The sequence below is a fragment of the Leopardus geoffroyi genome, chromosome A2 (assembly GCF_018350155.1).
Source record: "Leopardus geoffroyi isolate Oge1 chromosome A2, O.geoffroyi_Oge1_pat1.0, whole genome shotgun sequence".
Classification (NCBI taxonomy): domain Eukaryota; kingdom Metazoa; phylum Chordata; class Mammalia; order Carnivora; family Felidae; genus Leopardus; species Leopardus geoffroyi.
In genome coordinates, this window is record NC_059331.1 from 59,340,385 (window position 1) to 59,359,547 (window position 19,163).

The window sequence follows — 19,163 nt, forward strand, 5'->3', positions numbered from 1 at the left end:
ATATCTGCATTGTTCTGGGGCTTCTGGCCAGTGCACAAAAAGGAAGAACAGGAAAGAAAAAGTACATACTTGAGAAAGAGGAAGAAAAAGAGAGTGTAAACTTGTCATGTATGTATATATGCAGTTATATACACGATCGTATACGAGATACCTAGAATATGTGAGAGATCGAACTAAAAAATGTTAGAACTAATAAGAGTTGTATGGAACTGTTGAATCACTAAATTGTACACATGAAACTAATATTACACTGTAGGTTAACTAACCGGAATTTAAATTAAACTTAAAAAAAAAAACGGAATACCATATCAGAATTTCTCAGACTTGAAACATGGGACTGGTAGGAGCTACAAGTGTAATCTTAGAGGACTTTGAGTTCATAATATTTTGTAATCGTGTTTCCTTTTAAACAAAAATCTACCACATGTGAAAAAAAAAAGAGTTCACTCAGTGGCTTATAAGGTATATGTGCAAAAATCAATAGATTCATCACATCAACAATAAGAAATTAAATATTTAATGAAAATTGCAACAAAATGATAGAATAAGTTGGGAAAAATTTACTAGGAATGGACAAAATAGATAAGGAAAGTATAAAAGCATAACAAAAAATATACTGAGAATTTTAGATGGGATGTCTCAATATTGTAAAGCTGTTATCTCAAAATTATAAATGTCTCAACAAATTTTTTTTTTTTTTGGAACTTGACAGATTATTCTAAAGTTTGTATTGAAAGTGAATGTGTGAGGATAGCTGCGCAGCCTTTGAAAAGTGTGGAGAGTAATTTTTCCCATCAATAGTTAAAATGGTGATACTATTACAAAGCTAAACAGGTGGATAAAACAGTAGAGCAGGTGGTTCCAAAGTGCCAGTCCCTGGATTTGCCACATCAGAATCTCCTGGGGGAGCTTGTCTTGGCTCCATAGGTTTGTGGCAGGTCCAAGAATTTTTATGTTTCAGCCTGATTTCCCAGGGGATCCTGGACTGAGAAGGTCCTTGGGATAAGGGGTTCTTGAAGGGTTACAAGCATAACTTTTCCAGCTTAGAGGGGAGGAGGGATCTTAGGATATGAGGACATGTGCCACTGTGGAGAGGCTCATCACTGCTGGGTCATTACCTTCTGGGCTCAGGGTGTGGGGGTCGGGTAACTTAGCGACCACAGTGACCCTCTGGATTGCATGATCTTAGGAGACTTTGCTGCATATTGACATCCTAGAGGGAAAGATATGATATCCAGGCCATGAACTTGCTGGGTACATTCCTGATGAGTACTGAGGCCTTTCTTGAGAGTGTTGGCTAGGGTGAGTCACCAGACAGGACCTGAGGATGAACCCAGCGGACTGGGTTTGCCTTCAGGAATCTCTTCCAGTTTGATGGGATCCCCGGGCTGGCCTCTGTGTATTATAAGCATGGTGCTGCACGGAGACTGGTTTCTCCTTTGGGAACCAGCATCAGCAGACGAGGTGGATGAACACAAGGAAATAAATCCTGTCTAGAAGATCCAGGATGACGAGAAATTCTGATTCCAACAGCTCCTGCTCCACGTCCAATAGGAAATGAGCAAACGTTGTGATACACGTGGTGGGGCAGCGGTGAGCACTAACCACACCGATTATAAAGCAGCGTAGGGTCTTGGCTCTCATAAAACCACCTCCAGGTGAACTGAAAGGGAGGGGCCCAGGCTGGGCCGGTCAGGAGGATGTGTGGTGCTCGCTGACCTGAGACCCGCTTCTCTTCACATCTGGGGTGCCGTGTGCACCAGGCCTCCTGGAGTGCAAGAGTGGCCGTGGGGTGCTCCTGAATGATAATCCTCCTGCCTTGTGATGTTTTGGACTGGTTTCCCCATTCTCCTCTCCATGGATGTTTTTCTTCTTTTCAAACGTTTTGCTTATGTTTTGTAATATTAAAGAGAAAGAAGTATAAACTGTAACTGGCCTGAAAAAGATTGAAGTCTTGTGTTCCCTTCTTTTCTTTTTTTTTTATAATTTTTTTTAATGTTTATTTATTATTGAGAGACAGACAGAGAGAGTGTGAGCAGGGGAGGGGGCAGAGAGGGGGGAGACACAGAATCCGAAACAGGCTCCAGGCTCTGAGCTGTCAGCACAGAGCCCGATGCGGGGCTCGAACTCACGAACCGCGAGGTCATGACCTGAGCCAAAGTTGGACACTTAACCAACTGAGCCACCTAGGCATCCCTTGCGTTTACTTCTTGATTGTTTTTTTTTTAATAATTTATTTAGTTTTTAATTTACATCCAAGTTAGCATCTAGTGCAACAATGATTTCAGGAGTAGATTCCTTAATGCCCCTGACCCATTTAGCCCATCCCCCCTCCAGTAACCCTGTTTGTTCTCCATATTTAAAAGTCTCTTATGTTTTGTCCCTCTCCCTGTTTTTATATTATTTTTGCTTTCCTTCCCTTATGTTCATCTGTTTTGTATGTATATACACCACGTCTTATTTATCCATTCATCCGTTGATGGACACTTGGGCTCTTTCCATGCTCTGGCCATTGTTGATAGTGCTTCTATAAACACTGGGCTGCACGTGTCCCTTCGTAAGAGCACACCTGTATCCCGTGGATAAATACCTAGTAGTGCAATTGCTGGGTCGTAGGGTAGTTCTATTTTTTGTTTTTTGAGGAACCTCCATACTGTTTTCCAGAGTGACCGCACCAGTTTGCATTCTCATACTTCTTGATTCTTAAAGCAGTACACAGTATGGCTTCCATGTGGTTGTATATGATTGGGCATTAAAAATAAAATCCAAAACAAATAAATAAGTAAAAATAAAATAAAATAAAATCCACTTTATATATATACAATGGAGTATTACTCGGCAATCAAAAAGAATGAAATCTTGCCATTTGCAACTACGTGGATGGAACTGGAGGGTATTATGCTGAGTGAAATTAGTCAGAGAAAGACAAATATCATATGACTTCACTCATAGGAGGACTTTAAGACACAGAACAGATGAGCACAAGGGATGGGAAGCAAAAATAATATAAAAACAGGAAGGAGGAGGACAAAACATAAGAGATTCTTAAATATGGAGAACAGACAGAGGGTTGCTGGAGGGGTTGTGGGAGGGGGGATGGGCTAAATGGGGAAGGGGCATTAAGGAATCTACTCCTGAAATCATTGGTGCACTATATGCTAACTAACTTGAATGTAAATTGAAAAAATAAATAAAAATAAAAATAGAATCCATTTTATGCCTTCACTCTGATTATTTATTTTCAGTGAAACACAACTGGGAGACCATGACAGAAGCAATTCAGAACCACATCAGCTCTCTAAACTGGGGCCACAGATTGTCCTTGAGGGAAAAGTCTGTGGACTATGTCAATTCCTATGGAGAATTTGTTGAACATCATAGAATAAAGGTACTGTTTGTTCATTGCTTTTCTTTACTATTGCTGGAACTTGCCTTGATCTAAAAACACCACGTTGCATGTTAAGGGCTGTCGCTGATGTATGCACACACGCGGCCTTGAGTGCACTCGCTTCTTCCCCAGTGTCGTTGATTCCACACGCCCTGCCGAATTGAAGGAATTGCCTTTTGAGAGAGCCCTTAATTTGAGGTTATTATTTGCCTTTTGATTTTATTACTATCTTAAAAGAAAATGTTTAGACTAGGTAGTTCAAAGTTTGAAAGACTAAAACTAAAAATTTTAGCAACGTAATTCTTTTTTACAATGAAACCTTGGGGGGGGGCGGATGGGAAAAATGGAATAAGTAAGTCACAGGGATAAAAGGTACAGCCTGGAGAATAGAATAGAATAGCGTGGTGTTGTATGGGGACCAATGGCAGCGACACTGGTGGTGAGCACAGTGTAACCCATGGACTTGTGGAATTGCTGTGCTGTACACCTGAAACTAATGTGACATTGTGTGTCAATGGTACTTCAGTAAAAATATAATGATTAAAAAAGTAAGAATAAAATGAAACCTTAACCAGGACTCCAATATATTATTCATAAAAGCATTAATAAAAGTAGCACGAAAATGAGCATATTTTATAATTTTGTAATGTTTACATATCGTAAGATCGGCACATAAGGAAAATGAGATCATTTTGATGAACACAAAAATTTTAAATTGGAGTTATAAAAGATCATATAACCCTCAACACCTAGTTTTCTTTTGAACTCTGCTTTCATAGCCCAATGTGCAGTGTTCTTGGTGAGATCTGAGGTTATTTTGTAGTCCTTCGTTATCTCTGGAAAGGTATGAGGTGGTCCACTCAAAGCTGCCCCTTTTGAACCCACACGCTGTCCAATTTGAATTCCGTCAGTCACATGAAACGTAACAGAAATATGGGTCGGGTAGTTCTATTTCTCAGATTGTGACATGCCCAGCACATTTGGTTGAATAGAAGCCTGTCGTTCACAACCGTAGCTGCCTCTTGCATGCTTCCTCATTTACTGATAATCGGTGTCTGCTCAGTTAATTTCAGGTTTCTGTCCCTCCACCTCCACAGCCTGCGCTTGTCTGTCTCTTTCCGGACCCACCTGAGCAGGTGGCTGTCTCCAGGCGGCCCGGCCTCCATCCCACTATTTAAACCACCTTCTTGTTTAAACACCTTCATTGGTTTCTGAATTTTTTTGATGAAAATGTATTTATGAATTATGTAATTGAAAATATGCCAACAATGAATAACCTTTGCTGGTTCCCCAAAGCCGAAATCTTTAAATATATATTTTTTTAAATGTCTATTCATTTTTGAGAGATAGGGCACGAACAGGGGAGGGGCGGAGAGAGGGGGAGACACGGAATCCGAAGCAGGCTCCAGGCTTTGAGTTGTTAGCACAGAGCCTGACGCAGGGCTGGAACCCACGAACCATGAGATCATGACCTGAGATGAAGTCTGACACTCAACCAAGTGAGCCACCCAGGCACCCCCATAGCCAAAATCTTTAGAATGGCATATAAATGTGTTCACATTTGGCACTAATCTATTTCCCTTCACCGTGACACAAACCCGCCTTTCCTGCCACTTTCTGGCCACTTGCTGTTTCCCAGACACCAGCCGCTTTCAGGCCTATGGGCTTTTTATATGCCCTGTTCTCTCTGTGGATTTCCATTCTTCTCAGATCATTTCACTTTCTTGTCTCCACTTGAAATATCACCACCTTTGAAGCGTCCTTGGCTGGCTTTGCAGCCTACTTCCACTGGGCTCTTCTGGTTGATGTTTTGTAAAGACTTCTCTTTTCTATGTTGGTGTTCATCGCCCTGCATTACTAGTTTTACACGTCCGCTCCTGTTGGATGGGAAGGTCTGTAAGGGTCGTAACTGGTTGTCCAGAGTGTCTCATACTCTACCGTGTGTGTGGAAAAAGGTGAAATTTACTTTCCTCTCTTCCAGGCAACCAATAGAAAAGGACAGGAAACTTCCTACACGGCTGCAAAATTTGTCATAGCAACAGGCGAAAGGCCACGGTATTTAGGAATCCAAGGAGATAAAGAGTACTGCATTACTAGGTAAGATTAAATAGGCAGTTGTAACTGGAAGTTGCGTTACGTTTATGTTTCCAATTTGTTTAGTCTCTGATATCGTTTCACAGAAGATTTGAATTGATGACACATAAAAAGTATAACACAAGAAGCTAAGTGGTTAACATCACGAAGCCAAGAGAAAATAATGCTAGGTGAATAATAAGTCCAAACTGTGGGACAAATACAGGCTGTATGATTCTAGGTGATTGCTCATCGAGGTCTGGGAATTTCGTGGAGGCCGAAGCAAGGAAGGGAATGCAAATAGCTTTAGGGTTTAGTGTCTATATGATAATGAACCAGTGGATGAGGAGAAGCGTGGCTGTTCTTTTTTTTTTTTTTTTTTTAATTTTTTTTTTCAATGTTTATTTATTTTTGGGACAGAGAGAGACAGAGCATGAACGGGGGAGGGGCAGAGAGAGAGGGAGACACAGAATCGGAAACAGGCTCCAGGCTCTGAGCCATCAGCCCAGAGCCTGATGCGGGGCTCAAACTCACGGACCGCGAGATCGTGACCTGGCTGAAGTCGGACGCTCAACCGACTGCGCCACCCAGGCGCCCCTCGTGGCTGTTCTTAATACTGAGATTTCACAGTAACTATCCCTGGATGGTCATAAAGAGGACATTGTATAACACATTATGGTACAGTGACTTTCAAACTTTTTTGAGCAGATGCACATTAAGAAATGCATTTTTTTGTTGTACCGTTCAGATTTACACACACACACACACACACTCAAACCATGTTTCTTATCACGTATAATGTTGTCTAATGTTTTCTATTCTGTTTCATTTTTAAAATACCTTCACTTGTGATCCACTAATTTGATTTTGAAAGAACTACTGTGGACACTATTATAAACTCCAAAAGGCTGATTCTGTTCATGTTTCTTCTTTCAAACACCACGCTGCAATGCAGCCAGACCTCTACACATCGAAACCTAAATAGTTCGTTTCATTTAAAAAAATGTTTTTTTTAGATTTATTTATTTTTGAGAGACAGAGCGCAAGTGTGGGAGGGGCAGAGAGAGACGGAGACACAGAATCCAAAGCAGGCTCCAGGCTCCGAGCTGTCAGCACAGAGCCTGACGTGAGGCTCGAACCCATGAACCATGAGATCACGATCTGAGCTGTAGTCGGATGCCCAACTGACTGAGCCACCCAGGTGCCCCTATAATTCGTTTCATTTTTATTGCCTGGGTGTTCCTCTTGTTTTTATTTTTCAGTGACGACCTTTTTTCTCTACCTTATTGCCCTGGCAAAACATTAGTAGTGGGCGCGTCTTATGTTGCTCTGGAATGTGCAGGAGTTCTTACTGGCCTTGGCTTAGATGTCACGGTTATGGTGCGCTCAGTCCTTCTTCGGGGCTTTGATCAAGAAATGGCAGAGAGAGTGGGCTCCTACATGGAACAACATGGTGTTAAGTTCTTAAGAAAATTCATACCTGTGATGGTAAGTCTGAAAGGCATTCGGAAATTCCTTTTATTTTTAGTTTTTTACTCTCTCTTTAGTTATTTTATTCTACCGGTACTTAATTCATTTCATGAAATAAATTAGTCTGTACTCAGTAAGACACCTTAAAGTTAGTGTTCCCACCTCCTGGTCTACAGAACTGACCTCCACATGTCCCACAGTTCTCCCCCCATCCTCGCCCCCATACAGGAAGGTGTCCTTGTTCCTCTCAGGCCCTTGCGTATTTTCTCACCTTCTCTCACTTTCCCAGGGATGCCCCATCTTCAGTTAGCTGTCTCCCCCCCCCCCCCCCCCCCGCGTTTCCCACCAGTGTCTCTGCTCTTTAAACAAATGAGCCTTCCCTGCTCCTCTCTGCTCTTCTGGCTGGGTCCCCATGTTTCTTTTCCTGTTTATAAGGAGACTTCTGGTTTCTTGCCTCCATTTTCCAGTTCAGCCAACTCTCAGCTGCTTCTATCCTTGCTAACTGCTTTGAAATTGCATGTTGGGGTCTGTGGCACACTCCATGCCGTCAAAGCCAATGGTCACATCTCTGTCCTTATGTGATAGGCTTCTGGGTAGCATTTGTGAAATTGACATGCCTTCTGTTTGAAATATTCTCCTTTTTCTTTTTAAATTTTTTTTAACGTTTATTCATTTTTGAGAGACAGAGAAAGCATGAGTTGGGGAGGAGCAGAGAGAAGGGGAGACACAGCATCTGAAGCAGGCTCCAGGCTCTGAGCTGTCAGCACAGAGCCTGACACGGGGCTCGAACCCACGAACCGCGAGATCATGACCTGAGCCAAAGTCAGATGCTTAACCGACTGGGCCACCCACGCCCCCAAAACATTCTCCTTTCTTGACCTTTCTGGTGCCACAACCTGGGGTTCCGCATCTCCTTGACCTGTAAATGTCAGAGCACCTGCTCCCTCTTCTCTTCTCTGCTCATTTTACCTGGGCGGTCCTCGTTAGGTCCGTGCTTTATTGTCTCAATGGTATAATGGCTCTCAGATTTATATATCCTGCTCAGGCCTCTCTCCTGAACTCCACACCCATTTATCCATTTGGCTGTGGGATATCTCCGCTTGAATTCCTCATAAGCATTTCAAATTTATTAAGACAAAAATGAAATTCTTGATTTTCTTCCTAAATGTATTCCCCAGCTCATCTTTCGGGCCTATCTCAGTAGTCAGTAAGTGGCGCTATAGTCTATGCGATTTATTAAGCCAACACCTACAAAGTGTCCCTCACTCCTTTTATGTTACCACCAACTAGTCCATCAATGTAGTCTTACCTCCAAACTGTATTTTGTGACAGTCCTTTCTTTCTCTGTCTTTACCTGGTCCAAAAACCTAAACGCACACACACATACACACACGTGTGTGCACCCTATGACCCATTTATTTTCTGTCACGTTTACACAGAATCATTACGTGTTTTATCCTTACCAGGTTCAACAGTTGGAGAAAGGGTCACCTGGAAAGCTGAAAGTAGTGGCTAAATCCACCGAAGGGCCAGAAACTATTGAAGGAGTATATAATACAGTAAGTTGTTATTTTATAAGCAGTAAGTGGGTGAACACGCTCATAAATTAGCACAGGTGAAGTGTATGGGAAAATTCTACCAGTTTAACTTTTTTTCTTTTGGTTCTCTCTCAGACTATAATAAGTACAGCAGGTAGTTGAGCTGTTGATGTTTGGTAGTTTTCACTGTGCATGAAAAATACCCTAAGAAAACATATAAGTAGGTGTAATTATGCATAGAACAAAATCTGGAAGCAGGTATACCTGACTTATTTCTGGGGCATTAGATATCTTCTACATTTGGGCATTTGAATAGTTTCAATAAAAATTCAATATATATCTCATCACTTCTCGGCCTTTTGGCTAAGGTCAAGTGTAAAAATTGAATATATTTTGGGGCGCCTGGGTGGCGCAGTCGGTTAAGCATCCGACTTCAGCCAGGTCACAATCTCGCGGTCCGTGAGTTCGAGCCCCGCGTCAGGCTCTGGGCTGATGGCTCAGAGCCTGGAGCCTGTTTCCGATTCTGTGTCTCCCTCTCTCTCTGCCCCTCCCCCGTTCATGCTCTGTCTCTCTGTCCCAAAAATAAATAAACGTTGAAAAAAAAAATTAAAAAAAAAAATTGAATATATCTTACAATCAGAAACAGCAATAAAGATCTTGTTGTTTTGAAAACAAACAATATAAAATCTGCAAACAGTGTGAATAGTCCATGGACTATACTGGGTGGCAACAGTTCTAATTTAAACAGATGATATTTGGATGTCAACATTTCTTTTACATACTATAGTTTAGAGTTTTAACCTAAATGATATGTTTGTGTTTTATATACTGATATAGTCATGATTATTTTGAGCTAAAAATGTAAACAATATGGGGAGAATCAACAAAGTCAAAAAATAAGTAAGAAAATAAACCATCAACCCCAGTTAAGATTTCTCTTAGAATTGCATTAGACATATAAATCAATCAGTAATTTTTTTGCAATATTCAGTCCTCTGATCCATGAATATATCTGATTTTTTTTAAATTAAAAAACACTTTTAATGTTTATTTTTGAGAGAGAGAGAGAGAGAAAGCGAGCAAAAGCAGGGGAGGGGCCGAGATAGAGGGAGACACAGAATCTGAAGCGAGTTCCAAACTCCTAGCTGTCAGCACAGAGCCCGACATGAGGCTTGAACTCAGGAACTGTGAAATCATGACCTGAGCCAAAGTTGGACGTTTAACCGACTGAGCCACCTAGACGCCCCTATATCTGCTCTTTTCCTTCTTATTTCTTTTTTTGCATAAGTGCCCTAGCAAGGACCTCCAAGAAATGACAAGTGGCATTCTTGTCTTGTTCTCAGTATTGAAAGTTTTCAGTGTTTCATCATTAAAGACTAATGTTTTCTGCAGGATTTTGTTAGATATTATTAATTAAGTGAAAGAACTTCTTTTTCTTGTTTGCCAAGGGTTGTTTGGTTATTTTTTGTTTTTTAAAAATCATGAGTGGATGTTTGGTTGTAACACTTTCTTTTGTAGCTATGGATCAAAACTTTTTTTCTTTAATCTGTTGTTTATGTGTTGAATTACATCAGTTTTCTAACATTCAGTCAACTCTGTATTCCTGGTATAAACCCAGCTTGGAAATGGTTCTTTTTGTATATTGTTAGATTTGGTTATTTAGAATTTTTACATTTATATTCATGAATCATATTGGCTTATACTTTTCCTTTCATATATTGAGCTTTTCAGATTTGGGTAGCAAGGTTGTTCTGGCTCATGAAAACAGTTTGGAGTATATTACCTCTTTCTCTATTCTCTGGAAGCATTTTTATAATATTAGAATTGGTTCTTTGTCTGATAGAATTCACTGATGTAACCATCTGGGCCTAGAATTTTCTGTAAAAAATTTTTTTAATGTTTATTTATTTTTGAGAAAGAGACAGAGTGTGAATTGGGGAAGGGCAGAGAGAGGGAGACACAGAATCCGAAGCAGGCTCCAGGCTCTGAGCTGTCAGCACAGAGCCCGATATGGTGCTTGAACTCATGAACTGTGAGATCATGACCTGAGCCGAAGTTGGGCGCTTAACCAACTGAGCCACCTAGGCACCCCAAGGCCTAGAATTTTCTATACATATATGTATTTGACCAGTGATTCCATTTCTTTAACAGTCATACAGCTTTTACGGCCTTCTATTTTTTAAAAAATTTTTAAATTTTATTTATTTATTTATTTTTAAAATTTACATCCAAATTAGTTAGCATATAGTGCAACAATGATTTCAGGAGTAGATTCCTTTGTGCTCCTTACCCATTTAGCCCATCCGCCCTCCAACACCCTCTCCTGTAACCCTCTGTTTGTTCTCCATATTTATGAGTCTCTTATGTTTTGTACTCCTCCCTGTTTTTATATTATTTTTGTTTCCCTTCCCTTATGTTCATCTGTTTTGTCTCTTAAAGTCCTCATCTGAGTGAAGTCATATGATATTTGTCTTTCTCTGACTGACTAATTTCACTTAGCATAATACCCTCCAGTTGTGTCCATGTAGTTGCAAGTGGCAAAATTTCATTCTTTTTGATTGCTGAGTAATACTTCATTGTATATATATACCACATCTTCTTTATCCATTCATCCATCGATGGACATTTGGGCTCTTTCCATACTTTGGGTATTGTTGATAGTGCTGCTCTAAAAATGGGGGTGCATGTGTCCCTTCGAAACAGCACACCTGTATCCCTTGGATAAATACCTAGTAGTGCCATTGCTGGGTCATAGAGTAGTTCTATTTTTAGGTTTTTGAGGAACCTCCATACTGTTTTCCAGAGGGGCTGCACCAGCTTGCATTCCCGCCAACAATGCAAAAGAGATTCTCTTTCTCCACATCTCACCAACATCTGTTGTTGCCTGAGTTGTTAATGTTAGCTATTCTGACAGGTGTGAGGTGGTATCTCATTGTGGTTTTGATTTGTATTTCCCTGATGATGAGTGAAGTTGAGCATTTTTTCATGTGTTGGCCATCTGGATGTCTTCTTTGGAGAAGTGTCTATTCATGTCTTTTGCTCATTTCTTTACTGGACTACTTGTTTTTTGGGTGTTGAGTTGGGTAAGTTCTTTATAGATTTTGGATACTGACCCTTTATCTGATATGTCATTTGCAAATATGTTCTCCCATTCTGTCGGTGGCCTTCTCGTTTTGCTGATTGTTTCCTTCACTGTGCAGAAGCTTTTAGTTTTGATGAGGTCCCAGTGGTTTATTTTTGCTTTTGTTTCCCTTGCCTCCTGACACTTGTTGAGTAAGAAGTTACTGTGGCCAAGATCGTAGAGATTTTTGCCTGCTTGTTTCTCTAGGATTTTGATGGCTTCCTATCTTATGTTTAGGTCTTTCATCCATTTTGAGTTTAGTTTTGTTTCTGGTGTAAGAAAGTGGTCCAGGTTCATTCTTCTGCATGTTGCTGTCCAGTTTTCCCAGCACTGCTTGTTAAAGAGACTGTCTTTATTCCATTGGATATTCTTTCCTGCTTTGTCAAGGATTAGTTGGCCATACGTTTGTGGGTCCATTTCTGGGTTCTCTATTCTGTTCCATTGATCTGAGCATCTGTTCTTGTGCCATATTTTTTTTTTTTAGTTACTTTAGATTAGTTCTGTTTTTCTAGGAATTAGTTCATTTCCTCTGAGTTATCGAATATATTGGTATAAAGTTATTCACAGTATCTAAATTTGTAAATTGTTTACTTTGTAATGTGTAATTTACATGTGGTGAAGTGCCCATATCTTAGATGTACAGTTCAGTCAATTTTGACAAATGCACATGTTCGTCTAATCCATACTCATTTGAAGGTCACAGACTATTTGTGTGAGTTTAGAGAGCTCTCCAGTGTCCCTTCCCATTCCCTGACCCAAACAACCCTGTTCTGATTCTGTCACCGTAGACTAGTTTTGCCTATCCCAGATGTCACAGAAATGGGACTATACAGTATGTACTCCTCGTATTCATCCATGTTGTTGTTTCTTCTTATTGTATGATTATGTGAATATAAAATTACGGGTGTGCCAGTTTGTTCATTTTCCTGTGGATGAACACCTAGGCTGCTTGCAGTTTGGGGTATTGGGGTAAAACTGCTGCGAAGATTTCTTGTGTAAGCTCTTGTGGACATATATCGTCATATCTCACGGGTAAATACCTACGAGTGTGATTAATCAGCCACGGGATAGTTTCTATGTTTAACTTTTTGAGAAACTGCCAAACAGCTTCTAAATGAATGAATCACTTTATATCTCCACCAGCTACATGTGTGAGTCTCGGTTGTCTCATGTCCTCAACGTTCGGGCTTATCCGGCTTTTTCGTTTTAGCCATTCTGGTGTATGTGTGGTGGTGTCTTCTCATGGTTCTAATTTGCGTCTTCCTGGTGACTAATGATGTTGAGCAACTTTTCATATGCCCACGGGCCATTTATATTTTTTCCATTATGAAGTATCTGCTCAAGTCTTTGGTCCATTTTTTTAAAAAAAAAATTTTAATGTTTATGTTTGAGAGAGAGGGAGACACAGAATCCGAAGCAGGCTCCAGGCTCTGAGCTGTCGGCACAGAGCCCGACGTGGGGCTCAAATCCACAAACTGTGAGATCATGACCTGAGCTGAAGTCGATGCCTAACTGACTGAACCACCCAGGCACCCCAAGTCTTTGGTCCATTTTGTTGTTGTTGTTGTTACTTGAATTTTTATTCTTGAATTGAAGGAGTTTTGTATGTATCTTGGATACATTCAGTTTTCAGGTAGATGTATTATGAATATTTTCTTCCCGTCTGTGACTTTCCTATTTATTTTTTTACAGTATCTTTTGATGAGCAGTAGTTTTAAAGTTTTTATGGAGTCCAGTTCATCAGTGTTTTGCTTTATGGTTAATGCCTTCTGTGTGCTCTCAGAAATCCCTAAAGGTCATGAAACGATTCTCCTACATTTTCTTCTTGCAGCTTTGTAGTTTTCTCTTTTATGTTCAAGTCTGTAATACACCTTGAATTTTTGTTTATAGTATGAAGTGGGAATATGGGTTCTTTTTCTTCCATATGGGTTTCCAGTATCATTTGTTGAGAAGACTTCCCTTTTTCCCCTGCATTGCTCTGGTGCCTTTATTGAAATCATCTGACCGTTTAACTGTGGATCTGTTTCTGCACCCTTCATCCCATTGATCATTTGTCTGGTTTCACCACATTGTTTTGAGTATTGAAGCTTTATAACAAATTTTAGAACAGGTAGAGTAAGTCCTCCATCTTTGTTTAGGTCCTTTACAGTTCTGTATCACTTTTAAAAACAGCTTGTCAATTTCTACCAGAAAAAAATCCTGCTGGGACTTTGATTGGGATTATATTGATTATATAGATCAGTTTGGAATAACTGACCATTTTAACAGTATTGAGTTTTCCAGTGCATGAACTTCATAGGTCTTTCCATTTATTTATGTACTCTGTAGTTTCTCTTGGCAATATTTTATTATTTTGCTCTAGAGGTCTTTTATGTAGTTTGCTAAATTTATCCCTAAAGATTTCACGTTTTTAAGCTTTTATAAAATGGTATTTAAAACTTTTAAATTCATAGCATTTAGTTGGTAGCATATACAAATGCGAGTGATTTTTGCACGTTGGCCTTATTATAGATTCTTGGGCTTAATGTCCACATATAAAGCCAGTTTTGTTCTTCTTTTCAATCTACTTGCTTTTTCTTTTTCTTGCCTTGTTGCACTTGCTAAGTCCTGCAGGACAACGCTGAATAGAAACTGAGGGTAAACATCTTTATCTTGCTACAAGGTGAAGCATTCAGTCTTTCATCATGCTAGGATGTAAGCTGTAGATTTTATTTTATTTTTTTACCAATGCCTTCTTTCAGGTCGGGGAAGTTTTCTTTTATTTTTCATCTTCTGAGGATTAAATTGAAATCCTCAAAAGGTGTTAAATTTTGTCAAATTCCTTTCCCATATGTATTGGTTAATGATTAAATTATTTTCTCCATTAATTGGCTAATATGATTAATAACATTGATTTTTGCATGTTGAACCAAATTTTCTTTTGGGGGACAAACTCCACTTGGTCATGATCAATTATCCGTTTTCTATATCGCTGTATTTTATTTGTTGACATTTTTTTTAGGATTCTGCATCTATGTTCGTAAGTATCAGCTTATAATTTTATTTTAATATCCTTGTTTGATTTCTGTATCAGTCGTTTATGCTGGTCTCATAAAAAGGAGTTAGGAAGTGTTCCCTCTTCTTTTTTTTGGGAAAAGTTTGTATATTTAGTATTATTTTTTACTGAAGTTTTGAGAGACCTTACCAGTGAAGTCCTTTGGGTCTTGAGTTAATTTATGGGAAGTTTACAAATGGTGGATCCATTTTCTCTAACAAGTATAGGGTGTGTTCGTCTGCTAGGGTTGCCATAAGATAACATGGCAAGGGAAATTGAGTTTCTTAACATCTCTGGAGGCTATGAGTCAGATCAAGGGGTCAGCAGGTTTGGTTTCTTCTGAGGCCTCTTTCCGTGGCCTACAGATGGCACCTTCTCCCTGTGTCCTCAGGTGGTTGCCCCATAGTCTGTGTCTTCTGTCTCCCAATTCCGTGTTTTTATAAGGACACCAGTCATATTGGATTAGGGCCCCCCCCAACAGCCTCATTTTGCCTTAATTCTTTAATCGCCCTGTCTTCAAACACATTACATTCTGAGGCACTGGAGGTTAAGACAAAACACGTGAATTTGTGGGGGGTGGGGGCGGGGACATAAGTTAGCACATGACATAGAGTTACTTAGATTTGCATGTGTGTGAGTTGGTTGAACAGTATTTCAAGGAATCTATTTCATCTAAACTGAGGAAATGATTTTGGCACAGCGTGTTCATAACATTCTACTATCCTTTTAATGTCTGAAAGATCTCTAGTGATGTTCCAAACCTCTCTCATTCCTGATATTGACAATTTGTGGTTTTGATCTGGCTCTAAATATAGGTTTTGTTAGCAATTGGTCGTGACTCTTGTACGAGGAAAATGGGCTTGGATAAGATTGGTGTCAAAATCAACAAGAAGTGAGTACACATGGGATCATTGCACTGTGGCTGCACAAAGCAAAATGTTTCTACAGACCACCTCTTGGAAATTCCCATTTAGTTATTAAGATGCAAAGTGTTAATGCTTTAAGTTTATTTCACAGTAAGTATTGTGCAAGTATTTGTTTGTTTACCATTTTATTTCTTTTTTTAATTTACATCCAAGTTAGTTAGCATTTAGTGCCACAATGATTTCAGGAGTAGATTCCTTAATGCCCCTTATCCATTTAGCCCATCCCCCCTCCCACAACCCCTCCGGTAACCCTGTTTGTTCTCCATATTTAAGAGTCTCTGATGTTTTGTCCTGCTCCCCGTTTTTATATTACTTTTGTTCCCGTTCCCTTGTGTTCATCTTAAAGTCCTCATCTGAGTGAAGTCATATGATATTTGTCTTTCTCTGACTAATTTCACTTAGCATAATACCTTCTAGTTCCATCCATGTAGTTACAAATGGCAAGATTTAATTCTTTTTGTTTGCCGGGTAATACTCCATTGAATATATGTACACCACATTTTCTTTATCCATTCATCCATCGATGGACATTTGGGCTCTTTCCATATTTTGGCTATTGTTGATAGTGTCCAGCTCTTTATTAGTATCAGTTTTTTTCATTAATCAGTAATTCTTTATTGTGTGTCTTAAAGAGCTGATACATTAAACAGTGATCTTAAAAAATAAATTGTGGAAATGTATTCATCCACTGTTTGATTTAGAGTGAATTTTTATGTCGTTGGTCAAGCAAGGAGAAAAACTTCAAAGCTCTAAGTGGGACTTGGGGGAAATCTGGAGATATCCTTGGCATCTAGAAAATGAGCGTGGTTTCACCAACCCAAAAGGTGGCTTTTTTGGAGCTGCAGAAACCCTTATGATTTTAGCCATTGGTGTTATAGACATTGATGCCTGAGGTGCATCACTTCTTGGAGGCAGGTCTTTACGTGTTTAGTCATTTTCTCTTGGAAGAGTTAGTGGTAGTCATGCAGCAGTACGGAGTGAGCCATAATGTGTTTTGTTTCCTTCCCAAAATCTTCAAGGACTGGCAAAATACCAGTAAACGATGTGGAACAGACCAATGTGCCCTACGTGTACGCTGTTGGGGATATTCTGGAGGGTAAACTTGAGCTCACACCCGTTGCCATACAGGCAGGCAAGCTGCTGGCTCGAAGACTTTTTGGGGGCTGTTTGGAAAAGGTGAGTTTCCTGCTGTCGTTTTTGAGATGATATCTAAATCAAAATTGCGATTAAAAGAATCAACACTTGTGTGCTTGTTTTGCAAGTAAAGGGTTCCTCACAGATAAATTAGTATTTACTAATGATTTTCAACAAATACTGTTTGAGTGCCTACCATGTGCAAGATGGCAAGATGTGCAAGATGCTGGGTGATATACGAAGGATTGGCATGGATCCAGTGCCAAAGGGCTTCCCAGGTGGGTGGGGGATTATGAGTAAGGTGAGACAAGGGGCAGTTAGTTGTGACTGATTGGACTGATAAAGGTGTCCCAGGTGGATGGCTGCTGGCCCTGACTTCAGTGCCTGCTGGTGTGTGTGTGAACCTGGTCAGGTTGTTTCAAGTCTCTGTGCCTCAGTTTTGCCTCTGCCAAGTGTGACGGAGATGATTCCTACCATGTCCTGCACCTTTCATTGCGTTCGATCAAAGATGTGGTACTGGCTTTGCAGGATGAGTAATTAAAAACTGAGGAAGCACAGGACTGTTCTGGTAAGTAGATAATGCAGAGGCAAGCACAGAGCTCAGCAGGGCTTGGTTTGCTCCAGGACTGTGAGCAGTCTGTTAGAGTTCCCAACTGGAGACGTCGTGCCCCACTCCATGAGAGCACTCTGGACGTGTGCAAGTGTTGGCGGAGGAAGGGCGTGGGTGGGGGTGAGGAATGCTAAATGTTCTGTTCCACACGAGGAACTGTCCCTTTCACAATACCTACAGCATTCCAGGAGTGCCTGGGTGGCTCGGTTAAGCATCTGACTTCGGCTCAGTTTCATGATCTCGCGGTCTGTGAGTTTGAGCCCTGCATCGGGCTCTGTGCTGACAGCTTGGAGCCTGGAGGTTGCTTCAGATTCTTTGTCTCTCTCTGCCCCTCCCCTGCTCGCCCTCTAGCTCTCTCTCAAAAATAAACATTAAAAAAAATTTATAAAAAAAAAAAATCTCGTGCCACAGTAACGAATTGGAAAGGCCTTCTCTACGCGGTGGGGACTGTTGAGACCTTTATTCCCTCTATCTTTTTGTTTAGAAAGATGTTAAACCACAGGAAGAATAGTAACAATCACCCATATTACCCTTTCTTCCAGATCCCCCCATTATTAACATTTTGCCATCTTGGCTCTCTCTCCTTTTCTGAATATGTATGTGTACACGCGTGTACTTTGTTTTTCCAGAGCTTTTTGAGGTAAGTGGCAGGCATCAGTGACCTTTGGCACCTGTATACTTCAACACACATCTTCTGAGAACAAGGGTATTTACTTCCATAACCACAGTTCTCTTATTCTATCTGAGAAATTCAACAAAAATGAAACACTGTTCAGATTTCCTCAGATGTCCATCACATGTGCGCATGTGCACGTGTTTGCTTACCGTGGCACACTCAACTCTTCTGACCCTTAAAGCTCTTTTAGACTGGCGTTGTCCCCCTGCCTTTAATTGTCTGCTTGTTTTGTTTTTCATGACTTTGATTCTTGATGAATTCAGACTGCTTTCCTTGTAGTGTCTCTATTCTGAATTTCTCTGATGGTTTTGCATGATTCAGTTCAGGTGAAGCGTTCTGAGCACACATGCTTCGTAAAGGATGCTGTGTTCTGCTTTTTTATCGCACCAGATACCTCGTGAGGTCATGAATGAAGACTTTGAACGTATACATGGAGGCATTGCTAGGATGTGGGTCTGCAGGTGTCAATGGGTGGGGCCTGGGATGCTGAACATACAGTGTCACAATGCAGTTAGCATTTTGGGGTGTATGGAGGCAGAGTAGTTGCCTAATGCTCCGAGAAGTCAATCCAGGTGGCTTTGAGGAGCAGTGTGGTTAGGGTATGAAGAAAAAGTGAGCATTAAGGTACAGGACCAAAAGGAAGGCTACAGGCAAGGCAAGACGAAGTCCAAATCAGTTGGAGGAGATGGTCTAAGATGTGGAAAAAGTGTTTCAGATGAAAGGAAGGATCACTGAGGCATTTCTTCTTCATTATCCTTAATTGTTAGGACACCAGAGACAAAAAGCATCCATTGAGAATAAGCCTCCCCCGTAAGCCGTGGGACACGGGGTCAGTTGCTGGTCAATACAGCCGACCCTTGATCATCAAGGGTTTGAACTGTGTGGGTCCACTTACAGTGGATTCTTTTCAGTAAACACAGGACAGTGCTATAGATGTATTTTCTTTTCCTTATGATTTTCTCAATAACATTTTCTTTTCTCTAGCTTACCGTATTGCGAGAATGCAATATCCAATACGTATAACGTAATAACATGTATTAGTTGACTGTTTGTGTTATTGGTAAGGCTTCCCAGTCAACAGTAGGCTATTCGTAGCTAACTTTTTCGGGGCAGGGTGGGATCAAAAGCCATAGATGGGTTTTTGACTGCATGGGGGTTCAGCACCCCAACCCCCACATTATTCACGGTGCAAC

At 40.5% G+C, this 19,163-nt stretch overlaps 1 protein-coding gene across 2 annotated transcripts in view; it reads left to right on the forward strand.

The window, feature by feature from the left end:
* The window catches only part of TXNRD3 (thioredoxin reductase 3), a 69,628-nt gene that overhangs the window by 26,634 nt on the left and 23,831 nt on the right, over window positions 1–19,163 (forward strand). For both annotated transcript variants that reach the window (XM_045494040.1, XM_045494039.1), the window contains exons 7-12: window positions 3,246–3,388; window positions 5,370–5,485; window positions 6,724–6,949; window positions 8,398–8,490; window positions 15,440–15,516; window positions 16,570–16,726. In XM_045494040.1, coding sequence (XP_045349996.1) covers window positions 3,246–3,388; window positions 5,370–5,485; window positions 6,724–6,949; window positions 8,398–8,490; window positions 15,440–15,516; window positions 16,570–16,726 — 812 coding nt within the window. The remainder of the gene's footprint in view (window positions 1–3,245; window positions 3,389–5,369; window positions 5,486–6,723; window positions 6,950–8,397; window positions 8,491–15,439; window positions 15,517–16,569; window positions 16,727–19,163) is intronic.